We start from the raw sequence: 13,741 nt of genomic DNA, 5'->3' as shown, positions 1-13,741 counted from the left end.
AGATTTACAGGTTACCATTTGTTTACTTATTTAATTCTGTTAAAAAAAGCAGTGCACTTTGTAAACTTGCATGTCTAAAGTCACAGAACAGGAACTAGTATAATGTCCCATAATGTATTCATGGGCCTTCAGTATTGTGGATGTCACTTCTGCAAGAGTTGACCGTGTTTTCTCATGAAAAGGACAATTTTAGCCAGATGTCACCAATCACAATCATTACCACCCACTGCATTGTGCACTGTGGATGGTTATGTCTTTTGTGAAGCATTCCCAGGACTCACTGTGGACCCAAGAATGTTAAAGGCCTGCATAATATCAGAAATGGAATGTCTCATCTATTTTGCACCCAACAATAGACCTCGCTAAGCCATGTTGACATAGGCTGAGGTTTGATGTGTGATCAGGCAGGTCTTGTAGGATGTTCCCATAATGGCCCCAAAGGCTAATTTATGTGATTAATAGAGGTCCCATAATTTAAGAGACTTAAAGGATCTGCTGCTAACATTTTGTCTTTGTGCCAGATAACACGGAGCACATTCAGAGGTGTTGTGGAGCTCATACCCTCAATAGGTCAGATCTGTTTTGGTGTTATGACTGATGTCACGTTTCTTTTTTACGATCACACGTCACTTCTAGGGGTTAAAGAGACCACCTCCAAAAACCTCAACAGCACCGCTGAGAGCAGTGATATGATCCCCTGCTAGTAGAATGTTGAGCCCAGTATCGTTTCCTTGGTGCAAGTTGTTCCCCCATTAGCCCCCTGAGTCCATCTAGACGCTAAGCTCTTTTACCTAGGCTGCTGGGGGATTGCTGTGTGGTTTAGGCTTGCCTGAGGAGGGCTGTGCTGCTATAAGGGATTACACGCCTGATCCTGTATGTCCCACGGCCAACACAAGCAGATTACCGCCTCAAAATCAGCCGGCTGCCGAGGTGCTACAGCAGCGGCCGCGATTGACCGCTAGCAGCTCAACGGTCAGACAACTTGACTGCAGCTGAAGATGAGCTGAGTTCAATAACAGCTGATAGTCACTGCCATGATGCCCTTGAGTGAAGTCCTTAAAGGGGTAATATTAAAAATATATAATTTTTTACCTTCCTTGACTTTTCACTGGAGCTACGAAGTTAACAAACATATCTAACACATAATGTAAGCTAATGCCCTTTCACTCAAGGTAGTTTGCCTAAGGGCATGATATGAACATGCAACATTCCTGAGAATACTAGGCCTTCACGTCAATCAAGACGTTTTCAGATATTCACATGTGCCAGGAAGGTGCCAATAATGCGCATTTATTTATGATTTCTTTCTTTAAAAAATTGCTACAAATAGTCATAGAACCGCTGTTTGTAAACTGATTATGAAGTGTTACCTCAGGAGATGTCTTGGGAAAGCCTACACCTGTATAAGGTGTGAGGAGTTATCTTGTGAGTAGGGCTAAACACTGGCCAGTGAAGGCAATATAAATTTTGGAAGTTCAAGCTAAGATTAATTATAGGTGCCAGATTAATGGAACAAATGGACAGCACAATGGGTGGTAGTGATTGTGACCGGTGGCTTCTGGCTAGAATGGTCCGTGAAGACATATCCATATCTATTCCTGTATACTAGTTCCTGTTCCATGGCATTCGGTATATTGGTCTTTGGTAGTCTGGGTTTTAAGATGAAGCCAGAACTAGTTATATACCCACCAGTTTGAAAGGCCTGACTGGCACTGGTGAATGTTTAAACCCCAACCTGACTCAAACTCAAGATAGAGAGAGTCTGTGAGAGCGAAAGAACAAGAAACATTGTTAAAATAAGCCCACATTTGCTCTGGAAACTCAATATTTTTAAAGATCCCATTGGGTTTGGTCCAGTGGAAGGCCTTTAGCGGTTCAGTAGCTCCTGCCCTGGGTTATTGTTTCCAATGTTGTTTGTTGGTTCAATACCCTCAACCACTAAGCTGTCACTGTTGGGGCCTTGAGCAAGGCTCTTAACGCTCTTGACTCCAGAGGCACTGAAGCATGGATGACCGTGTGCTCTGATCCTGGCTTTCCAAGCAGAGATATGCAAGGAGAAGAACGGCATTGTGCTGTTTGTACTGTGTAAGTGTTTAAATATATTGACAATAAAAGCATTAAGGGAGTGCTGCCACCGTATTTGCTTTCAGGATCTGAAAGAATCAAAGAGCCTGTAGGCACTAGTTTCTCCTCCCTGTTTACCAACTGCCACTCAAACTCTCAGAAGGGAGGCTGGTTGACCGCTTAGAGCTCTTGTGAGAGCTAAACAAAAAAACAACGGGAAAATGGCACTGGCCAATAAAATATAGTGACATGTTTACAGCAAGGTTAAGTTGAGTCAGTGTGATATAGCAGCAGAGTTAAAGGTTAGAGTAAACTAGAGTTTTAGCTGATACAGTAGCTAATGGAAGTCCAATGCTTGTCTTACAGTTCTAGGTGATGCTTCCCAGACAAGGATTAAGCCAAATTCTGGACCTCAACTGTAAAAGTTAAGACTAGGCCTAACTATATTTTTGTATTTGTTTGTATTTACTTCAAGTTTTTCCAGAGTGTTCATCTGTAAAGTCCAATTTGAATGTACTATTCAATCAATCTAATAATACAGTTGTTATGTTTTATAAGAAACTAGCCAATGGGCACTCAGGAAATCATTAAGAACTCTAAATACCGTCTTAAAATACAAACTTATTCCTTTGGTAAAGGAAAGATTCAGACACTAGGTCACAGTGAAAATGTCAACCCTTGTTCATAGACTCGTAACTCCGGATGTGACTCATGAAAAATCTTGTGTTCACTCGAAAGTTCAGACAAATTCAGAAAGTGTTTTTAAACCGTGTTTTTGCGCTGTACTACCTCAAAGATATTCATAGAAAATTTGCTGGTGTGTTCGTGTGTTCATCCACCTCCACCTAACTGCTATGATTATCAACAATTTCCAAACCACTATAGCTGAACCTTTCGGAACTCCACAAACTCACTAAAATCATAATAATTCATGCATGAAATCTGCATTAAATGATCTGTACAGAACACGGTACAGTGTGCTCATGGTAAGGTGAATTATTGAGCAAATTGATGGGATCACCATTTCTTTCCAAAGTTATGTGCATGTACTTAACATCCCATGCTTCACAGTGTCAAGTGTGTAGCAGCAATACATCATTGAAAGTCACAATCAACATCAGTCAAAGTGAACAGCGCAGTGGGTGGTAATGATTGTGACTGGAGGTATCTGTCTAAAACTGTCCTGTCCATGCAACAGACAATGGACTGCCAGAAATTACATTCACATTAAACGCAAGTCTTTAGATTTAGAAGACATTGCAAAAGTCACTGGACACAGTATTGTTTTCTGTTCCAAAACAGGCAGCATGTCATTCTATATTTACAGAGAAATGCTGTAAGCATTTCAATCCAGCGCTCAAGTAACATGGTGTGACTTAAGCTAATTTAGTTCAACACATTTTATTTAAATATTTCCTTTCCAAATGTGAACATAAACTACCTGTACTGTACCTGCCTGCAAATCAGGCAAATCGACCTCTGGATCTCTGGGCATTACAGCAACTCAAAATGACCCAAATACAGTGGCTTAGCGTTCACAGACACGCATCCAATCATTACAATCGGCTTTTAGCTTTAGCTTTTTTTGGGGGGGCATTCTTGGGGGAGAATACAACAGTAATGACGACTCACTGGCTCGGACTCAGGTAATTTGTCAGTAATGACCACCCGAGCTGGCTGGCTTTGGATGAGGCCGGCCGCCCGACATTTAACCCTGCAAAGCTGGACGGCCTGCGAGCTGCTTATCATCATAAACAGCATTGATTAGAATAATATGTGGGTCAATTTGCGTCAAATCTGAACGAGTCAGTCCAAAAAGGCTGGTAAGCGGTTCAGCCTCGCTCGGGAACATACGGCCGCTCGATTTTTTGATCGGGCTCGGATCCTCTTCAGCTTGTTTTGACGGGCGATATGTAAAACTACACGTGTCAACACGGCGAATCTGGCAAAGCCACACAAACGAAACTCGGATAAAGGCAGCTCATCTTCCACAAAGCGCATTAGCAAATCAAAAAGCGTCGATCCGCGCCACACTGAGCATTCGCCACGCCGCCAAATTACGGAGCAGGTTGTCGGAGCCTGGAGCGCTCGTTTCTGATCAAACAGACGAGAATGAGTTTGTGATTCACTTCACCCTAAAGACAAAAGTGAAAAAAAGGCTGAGCATAACAAATATTCAAAACGAGGGAAAATATATTTGTTACTGCTGTAAATAACGTTCCCGACAAATTCACATGCCACTCCTGAGCTGGAAATGAAGCGAAACGAGTACAAAGCTTTCTCCTAGCATTCAAATGTCTCGCATGCAAATGGCACGAACAAATAAAAAGTCAATGATCTGAGGAAGAGAAGCATTTGCATTGCAAATTGGGTCATCTCTCAATAATCAGGGATTTTTCCAGATATGATATTAGCAATAGACAGAAAAGCAGATAGATTTTTTCCAGGCAAATGGCTTTTTTTTTGGATAGCATTTAAATGGATTTGAAGTCAGCGTGAATCAGAAAAAAAAAGAAAAACTAAATTTTAGACTAATAAGCATTTGCAGTGTATCAATCAAAACATTCTTGTTAATTGATATACAGTATCCTGTGTACAGAATATGTCCACATGTTTGTAGATACCTGTTTCTCCAAAAACAAAAATATAATCAGTTTTTCTTTTACTGCGAGTAACAACAGCCTCTACTCTTCTGCATAGACTGTACAGTAGATTCTGGAAGTGTGCTGTTAACATTCAATGGTATTCAGATATAAAAGCATGAGTGAAGTCAGATACTAATAACATACATTGTGTTACAGAGTTGCACATCGCTTTCCATGGACAATTCTATCCAGGCGATGCCACTGCACTGGTAATACCTTCTGTGTTTGTTTGTTTTTTTATATATATATTTTTTTTTACAGAAGGCATGTGACACTGTGGATCGTAAAATTCTGAATTACAGCAAAACAAGATAACACCTCAAAACTTCTGCAGGTGTGGGCGTTCCCAAGCCACTCCCATACTGTACTCTTTAGAAGAGATTTGACGGCATTCTGCAATGAGAGCTTTAGTGAGATCAGGTACTGATAATGGATAATGGATAGTTCTAGATCAAAAAGTTATAAACCTTATTTGGCTGTAATTTAACAGCATAATAAGATAAATATTGTCTAAATTGGTATAACGTATACTTTTTTTTATTTAAAAAAAAGCTTAACAGGGGATCTTTAAGGCACAGTACTAAAGTTATTAAACATAAGTAAATTAAAAATATTAATATATTAAGAGGGCCTGAAAACTTCTCACAGAAATGCATTTAAAAAGGTTCTAATTGAGCCTCAGAGGTAAACTGTAGGACATGGTCTCTCTAATAGTGAAATTGGTGTTTAGTGTGGATCGCTCTATAAACTTAATTCTATAAACTTTGTGTTTTATGGTCTGTGAGCTTCTTTTCTCTCTGAACACTCGACTCTCTGCTACGCCCTCGTCCTCTAGCGCTGACAGCTGCTGCAGCCCCGTCGGCTCGGACACACTCCAGTACATGTTAAGTGGTGTGTTGCCATGCTGGGGTGCGCGGTGACTGAGCGTCATTGTTTGGGTGTTTGCGGCCATGGCGACAAACTCGCCCCCTCGGGGTTTAAGTTCAATTGCTGGCATAGACGAAATGACCTTGAAGAAGGGAGTGAAAAGAAGAAGAGGGGGAAAGAGGAAAGAAAACTTTTGTCTGACTTTGGTTGTGCATCAAACATACATACACACAGTAACACACACGAATACACACATAGTTAAAAGCTCTGTTGGGATGAAAAGAGCCATGAGGGATGCATTAGAGCATCTCAGAGACTAATGGAAGAAACAAGCCTTGAAACTGACTGTGTGTGTGTGTGTGTGTGTGTGTGAGTGTGTGTGTTTGTTTATCCACATTCTGGTCTTGTTGGTTCCACTTCATACATACTGATAAGGTGCAGGTGCTTTCACAATATGTCCAAAACTTTGTGGACCCCTGTCCTAATTAATACAGTATCCAGCTATTTTTTTTTTTTTTTAAGTTTTAACCATCGCTGAGTATAAAGCACTAGAGCATTGGCCCCACTGTGGAGCATTGGAACTGTGTTCTCCTGAATGATGGAGAACACCCATCTCCATCCAATACTTCTACTTCTGAACATGTAAAGAGTGTATCTAAGCACTGTGATCTATACAGAGGAAAAAACAAAGCCAATATATGAGGGAGGCCTTCTGGACGGTCATCCAGCGTGTCTGTCCGGGTAATATTGGACCTAATGAGGGAGAGAGCTGGAACACAACCATAATATCCTACATCAACAAAATGGATGCCTCCAATTCAGGTCTCTAAACACACACACACACAACACACACACACACACACACACACACACACACACAAACACACACACACACACACACACACACACACACACACATAAAAAGACACACACAGTGTTAATGAGACGTAGCCGGACACAGAGATTATGGGTCTGAAGCCGCAGGGGGAGAGGACTCCATCGTCCATCCATACCAGCGTCTTACTGCATCACAAACACAGTCCCTCTCATTCCAACTGTGGTTCCAAAATGTAAGGTCCTAAAAGTTAATCAAATGCACTGAATATACCCCTCCACTAACAACCGTGTAACTCTGCCCTCATCAGATAAACATCACTCTATAAGATACACATTCTGATGTTCTTTGTTCTGTTGATATATTGTTCTTTGTTTTACTTCTTCTGTTCTTTTGCTTCCCCTGCTTGTTTGCTTCTTTCTTTTTAACTATTTTTTTTCTTTGTTCATTACTTTACTTTAAATTACTTAATTTTACCTCTTACTGTAACTTTCTATTGTTTATGCTTCTTTTTGATTCCTTTCTTTGTGTCTTTCTACCTCCATTGCTTGCTTCTTTACGTTGTTGTTCGTCCATTTTTCTTCTTTGTCCCCCCTCCCTCTTTCATTCATTCCTCTTCCCAAACTGATCCAAATTACACTGAAACATATAATAGTATACCGAGCTGTTGCTGATTCTGTGAATTTCTTTGGTTAATATTTTTCTTTGTTTTTATACTTTATCCTGGGGATTGAAGTTAATGAACTTAATGACTGAAACAGTAGAAATGAAGAGCCCGGTGTAATCACGTTAGGGCAGTAGAGAGTATTGAACTGCACATTTACATCTGTATAAAAGTGTGTGAGTGTGTGTGTGTACATATTAATGAAATATTCTATATTAAAGTATTGCGTGAGGCAATGCCTATGGGTGTACACATCCCCGGGTATTACAGCGGAGTGTGTGTGTGTGTGTGTTGCTCGTGCTCGACTGCAGTATATACACATCTGCAGCGGATGTGAAATATAGATGGTGTAGAACATCAATAATGCATTCATCACAGCAGCACACGCACACACACGCACGCACACACACACACACACACACACACAGTCTGGCCTGTTTGACTCCTGCTGCTATCCCTCGCTCTTCCCATCATGTACTTATTGACTGCAGGCCTGCGTACACACACAGCACTGTGCTCTACACACACTGATCCACTGACCAGTTAACGTCCAGCTCAAACTCCAGCAAACTCACCACTGCTTTGTTTTTCTGAGCTTTCACCACAGAGCAGACTTTTTTATATCAAATGCAAATAATAATAAAAAAAAACATCTATTAATCTACACAGTGCTTAATATTATGTGCTTAAAGTACTTTGTTGGAGGAACCATCATCAACCAGAACCACCAAAAAGCAGGTAATATTAGGGTGGTGGGTCATTACCAGCACTGCAGTGACACTGGCATGGTGGGGATGTTAGTAGTGTGTGTCAGACACAGCAGTGCTGCTGGAGTTTTTAAACACCTCAGTGTCACTGCTGGACTAAGAACAGTCCACCAAGCATAAATATCCAGCCAATCCAAACAGTCTCCTGTGATTATTGGGGAAGGAATAGAGGATGACCAACACAAACTTTTCTACAATTTTTCTACAGGGTGGAGCAGCTAGATAGGACTGTCTATTAGAGTGGAGGATAGTGTTTAAAACACAGTGCTTAACCACTTAACATTGAGGCATTTTCTGCCTGATGTTACATCCCTATGGCTTTAAGATTTCTTTTTAATCATTACATAAACATTTTCTTTTTTGAAAAGAAACGTTAGTCAAAATCATAATTGTAATAGAAAATGTTTTAAAAAATCAAGTAAACCTGTAACTGTTGAAATATATGAACAAACACTATAAAACTGGCACTTTCCTAAAGTTAATTTTAAACCAGTGATTTCTCTAACACAAATCAAGCCTTTAATGTCCTTCAAACATTTCCTTTTATTACAGTTTTCTAATTTTTATGTCTATTTTTAAATGTAAGAATTCGGGTTGATTGCTCTTTTTCTGAAATTATTAGCTGGAGTAGAGAGCGGAAAGGCAGGCAGCTTCTGCAAGTGAGGAATCTCAAATGCTCTCAAAGTTTTCAGAATATACAGACCAAGGCCTATAAAGGTAGTAAAACCACTCCAGATGATCCAGAACGCAGCAGCACGTCTGGTCTTCAACCAGCCAAAACGGGCACATGTCACCCCGCTGCTCATTGAGCTCCATTGGCTACCAGTTGATGCTCGCATCAAATTCAAAGCTCTTACTATCGCCTACAAGGTGATGACAGAACAGGCTCCTTGCTACCTGCACTCGCTCCTGAAGGCTTACGCTACCTCCCGGCCGCTGCGCTCCTCCAATGAACGTCGCCTCGCTTTGCCAAACATTCACACAAAGCAATCCAGACTGTTCTCATACAGAGTTCCCCAATGGTGGAACAAACTACCTTCCACTACCAGATCATTAGAATCTCTCGCTATCTTTAAGAGACTCCTGAAGACAGAGCTCTTCAAAGAGCACTTACTCTCTTAACACCTCTAACACACTAACTACTTCTAACCTCATTTCCTTCTTCCCCTCCTTCACTCCTCTATCCTATTATTCCCCTTTGACCTCCTTTTATCCCTATCCAAAGATGTTTTACCTTTAAACTTATTTTACATTGTACTTGACTATTGTAAGTCGCTTTGGACAAAAGCGTCTGCCAAATGTAATGTAATGTAATGTAATGTAATGTAAAGGGGTTAAAAACTCCAGCAGCACTGCTGTGTCTGATCCACTTATACCAATGCAACACACATATTAAAAAATAAAATTAAATAAATCTGAAAAAAAAACATATAGAATATACTCTATTTATACTGTCTGCAATTAAATAAAAGTGTAGAAGTAAATGTAAGAAACAGTGTTTCTTTATCATTTGCACTGTTCATTCTGTCCCAGCCTTATCTGTTCAAGAATACAGTAAGTAGAAAAACAGTAATTGTGTTTCATTATGGTAAGAAAGGTACTAATATTAAAATAATGAAAAAAATAAATAAATAAAATAAAAATAATGCACATATTTTTTAACACAAATTTTGTTAATGATCATGTTCTATTGCTGGTGTAAACTGCAAGAAGGTCGTATATTGATCCACTATAGGTTATGTTGAGGGCTCGGTGCTAGATATGCTTTCACACTTTGCTTGAGCCTAATGAATAAACATATTTCAAATATTCACACTTTTTTTTTCCACATTTCTAACCAGAGCATGCTCTTCGCCTTTTTCTCAAAACAATAAATCGTTAAACGCTATCACATTATTCCATGAAGAACAGGAAATATAATTCACTTTATATTCGCCCACAAGACAGAGAACACATGGAAAGAGCATTGACACACACACACAGTCATCTCTCAAACAGCACAGGCAGCAAGACAGCTTTTCATCTGTTGTGTCTTAATACACAACTGGCACACACACTCACACACACACTTCTCCAGTCACTGCCTCAGCTCTTGCCTACAGCGAAAGGCATCTAAATAGGGACAGAATTAATTACTGCGTTAGCATGTTAATTTGAATTCTTTTTAACTCTTAGAACTTAGGAGTTATCGCCACATAGCAAACGCATGATGTCCTTTTGCTGGAACTATTTATAGCTCGTAGCTCATAGACTGAAATTCTGTGGAAAGTTAGAATTCTACCATTTTAAGCCATTCCACATTTACATTATATGTAGGAGTATGTAGGAGAGGTGATATTTTATTTTATGCAAGGTGATTTTAATTTAATGTAAAAATAGAGTACTAAGTACAGTACAAAATACTACATACTTCATCAAGGAAAAAAATACTACTTTTTTTTTATTGTTGGCCTTGAATTAAGTGCAGAAGTGTGTTTACACACTTATAGTTGGTTTGCTCTTGTGTGAATCAGTTAATGTTAGAGTTTGTGGACTTTTTGTTGTTTGGTTTGTTTTCACATACGGACAAATCCAAGTGTGCCAAATTAATATTAACGTTAATATAAGGCCTATAATAGCCATACTTCATTTATGCTATATTTAAAACTTAAATTTAAAATCAAGATGGCAACATAGGGAAGTGAGTTTTATGTTTTCTAAAGAATCGCTACACTAAAAGAGTACTAATGTAATAACTCCAGACATCCAAGAGCTAATTCAGAATGAATGCTTCTGATCGTCCCAAATGACAATAAAACTACTAAATATGCATTATGAACCAGTAAACCTGGCCTGAAATCAGCAACTGGAGGAGTTTTAAGCCCGTTCAATGACAAAAACAAGGGTCATACTTCGAGGCCTCAACAGAATGGAATAATAAGTGAAGACACCGCGGTCTCGGATTTTAGCATGCACGACATTCAGTGGCTGTGCTCTAGACACTGGACTATTATGAGCAATTTGCAGAGGCAGAGGTTATGTTTCAGTTCAAGGCCTCAAAGGACGACGGCTTGACCTGAGCACAAACACAAACAAGACACAACATGACCCCGGGATAAATGAAGGGCAGACTGTGGTGTGCTACACATGCACAAATACACTGTACACTGAGTTAAAGGAGCAGTCCGGTGTTATTCAACCTCTTATCTACCTGCCATGTCTGTAACACACTATGAAGTACCATATATTACTATTTCAACATGAGGCTCTATGTGTGGAATATAATAACTACAAAAAATAAAACCTTTCAGATTTCAGAAGTCAATGGCCAGTTGTTGAATATTGCAAATAAACATTTTAAATATTTGATCTGAATAACAGGGACATTTAAACATAGGATAATACAGACATCAGGTACTTACGTTGCATTCTGTTTCAACTCAAATCTCAGAGTTCTGAGTAGTGCTTGATGATATGGCCAAAATTTGTATCACAATATACATCTTTGAAAAAATTAAAAGATCACTTGAGTTTCTGAATCAGTTTCTCTGATTTTGCTATTTATAGGTAAATGTTTGAGTAAAATGAGCATTGTTGTTTTATTCTATAACCTATGGACAACATTTCTCCCAAATTCCAAATAAAAATATTGTCATTTAGAGCATTTTATTTGCAGAAAATGAGAAATGACTGAAAAAACAAAAAGATGCTGAGCTTTCAGAACTCAAATAATGCAAAGAAAACAAGTTCATATTCATAAAGTTTTAAAAGTTTAGAAATCAATATTTGGTGGAATAACCCTGGCATTTAATCACAGTTTACATGCATCTTGGCATGTTCTCCTCCACCAGTCTTACACACTGCTTTTGGATAACTTTATGCCACTCCTGGTGCAAAAAATTCAAGCAGTTCAGTTTGGTTTGATGGCTGTGATTATCCATCTTGCTCTTGATTATATTCCAGAGATTTTCAATTTAAATGCTAATCTGGGACAATGCTAGCAATGTTAGCATGGAACATCAGTCAAGGATTGTCTAAAATAAATTAAAATAGTGTTAAATTGTCTGGATGAACAATGTGGTGAATGAAAAACACAAGATTTGAATAATACAGAACCATCAAAGTTTTCATTTGATAATGGTCGGATAATGTAGTAATGTGGTTTTATAATACTGTATCATTACACAATACTGTATATCTATGTTGTATTAATTATGTGCATGAAAAATGTGCAGTATGGTTTGACTATTTTGTGTTTTTTTATACAGTTATACAGTTTTGTTTTGTAATATCACAACATTTTAATTAACAGTGTATTCTTGTCATTTTAATGATTTTCATGGGAATACATCAAAGTGTGAACTTGTAATGTTTTAGTTGGTATTTTTTTTTATGTATTTTATATTTTATTTTATTTCCATCAGGAGCTGTCCATTGACTTCATCTGTAAGCAGAATCTGTGGCAACTGTTTATCTATTCTTTACAGATATTATTTATAGATATTAATTCTTACACATAGGGAGCCATGTTAAAATTAAAGCCAGCAACACATTACAGATTGAAAACACAGAAATAAATTTTATGAATTTCAGACTGCACCTTTAAAGTGTGTACATTAAATGAATGGGGATGTTGTGAAGGTAAGAGATTAAAGAGAGAGGACGGAAATACCTGGACGAAAAATCGACAGGAGCGTTCCCTTTTCTGCAGCTGCAAAGCCCAGATAAATTCATTAGAGCAGATATAAGAGAAAAACACACACACATACACAGACTCTAAACACATATAAATATACTATAGCAATATTTTCATCCTGATCTATAATTCAAATTCAAAATTCAAACGTAGGATAGAAATTAATTCAGTGAAAATGAAAGTTTCAAGGTTATACAATATACAGTGCTGTGAAGAGATCGAATAGCACACAGTAAGAGTATTAAAGAGAAGGTGAAAAAATATGCAATATGGAGTGAGAGAAATGTATAAAGAACAGAGAGAGTAACAGAGAGAGAGAGAGATAGTGATTAATTTCTAAATCTTTTTTAAAAGTTTGCAACCACCGAGGCTGAACAAAGAATTTTCAGTGTTTTTGTGTCAATGGGCAAAACAGGTTTTTGAAATTGTGCATAGCTGTTGTCAGCCAGTAATAATGTGCCAGTATAATAAATCGTAAATGATCTGCGTTCACAGTAATGCCTGCATGTAAACCACAAATTAATTGCCAAAGTTTAACAATAGTTGTGAAATATAGTTTAACCGCTGTTGCTACTTTTACAGTGATAATTCCCCAATTCTGTTCTTATTTATTAAAAAGCCATGTGACTAGAGACATGAGGACTGATTGGCTGTTTTTGAGTATCAGTGCATTTTAGCCCGACATGCAATCGGACGATATTTGTTTAAATTAGCTAAACCATGGACCATGGACGAGTAACAGCCGGGACAACCAGTGGCACGTTAGCAAGAAACGTCAGAGCCAGTCGATTAGCTTGTCGGTGGTCTAAAGGGAAACTGGCTTCCGCTTGAGCGATCGTTTTCTGCTTGGTCCTAATGTCTGATCCGTCTTTATTTAATATAGCGTGACTTTGGTTTTTAACTGTAAAAACTGCAGGGGAGCAAAACTGGCTTTTGAAAAATTACGTCCATGAATTAGACTATATGCTGAGTTCCACAAGGTTCAATATTCAATATTATTGTTATTATTTAACCGATTACAGTCAGAGTCTGAGGAGTTAATCCACCACTAAAGGACATGTTTTACACATGCCTTTCTGGACAAGCTGAAAGATAAAAAAAAAAATCACTGAAAGTTAAGAAAGCATATGAACTGAGCTGAAACTTTTTTTGCACACAATGTTAGATAGTGAGCTCAAAGTAGCGAATATAGATGTTATTCTACCAATTACAAAGAAAAATGAT

General features: G+C 38.4%; 1 protein-coding gene across 32 annotated transcripts in view; it reads right to left on the bottom strand.

The window, feature by feature from the left end:
• Nucleotides 1–13,741, bottom strand: part of LOC103047288 (adhesion G protein-coupled receptor L3) — a 365,140-nt gene that overhangs the window by 86,105 nt on the left and 265,294 nt on the right. For 26 of the 32 annotated variants that reach the window (XM_049472032.1, XM_049472031.1, XM_049472044.1 and 23 more), the window contains one exon: nucleotides 12,494–12,532. The exons of the other annotated variants lie outside the window; for them this stretch is intronic. In XM_049472032.1, the coding sequence (XP_049327989.1) occupies nucleotides 12,494–12,532 (39 nt within the window). The remainder of the gene's footprint in view (nucleotides 1–12,493; nucleotides 12,533–13,741) is intronic. 32 annotated transcript variants of the gene reach the window in all.

This window comes from Astyanax mexicanus, chromosome 25, assembly GCF_023375975.1.
Source record: "Astyanax mexicanus isolate ESR-SI-001 chromosome 25, AstMex3_surface, whole genome shotgun sequence".
Lineage (NCBI taxonomy): Eukaryota > Metazoa > Chordata > Actinopteri > Characiformes > Acestrorhamphidae > Astyanax > Astyanax mexicanus.
This window is presented reverse-complemented; position numbering and strand designations above follow the sequence as displayed.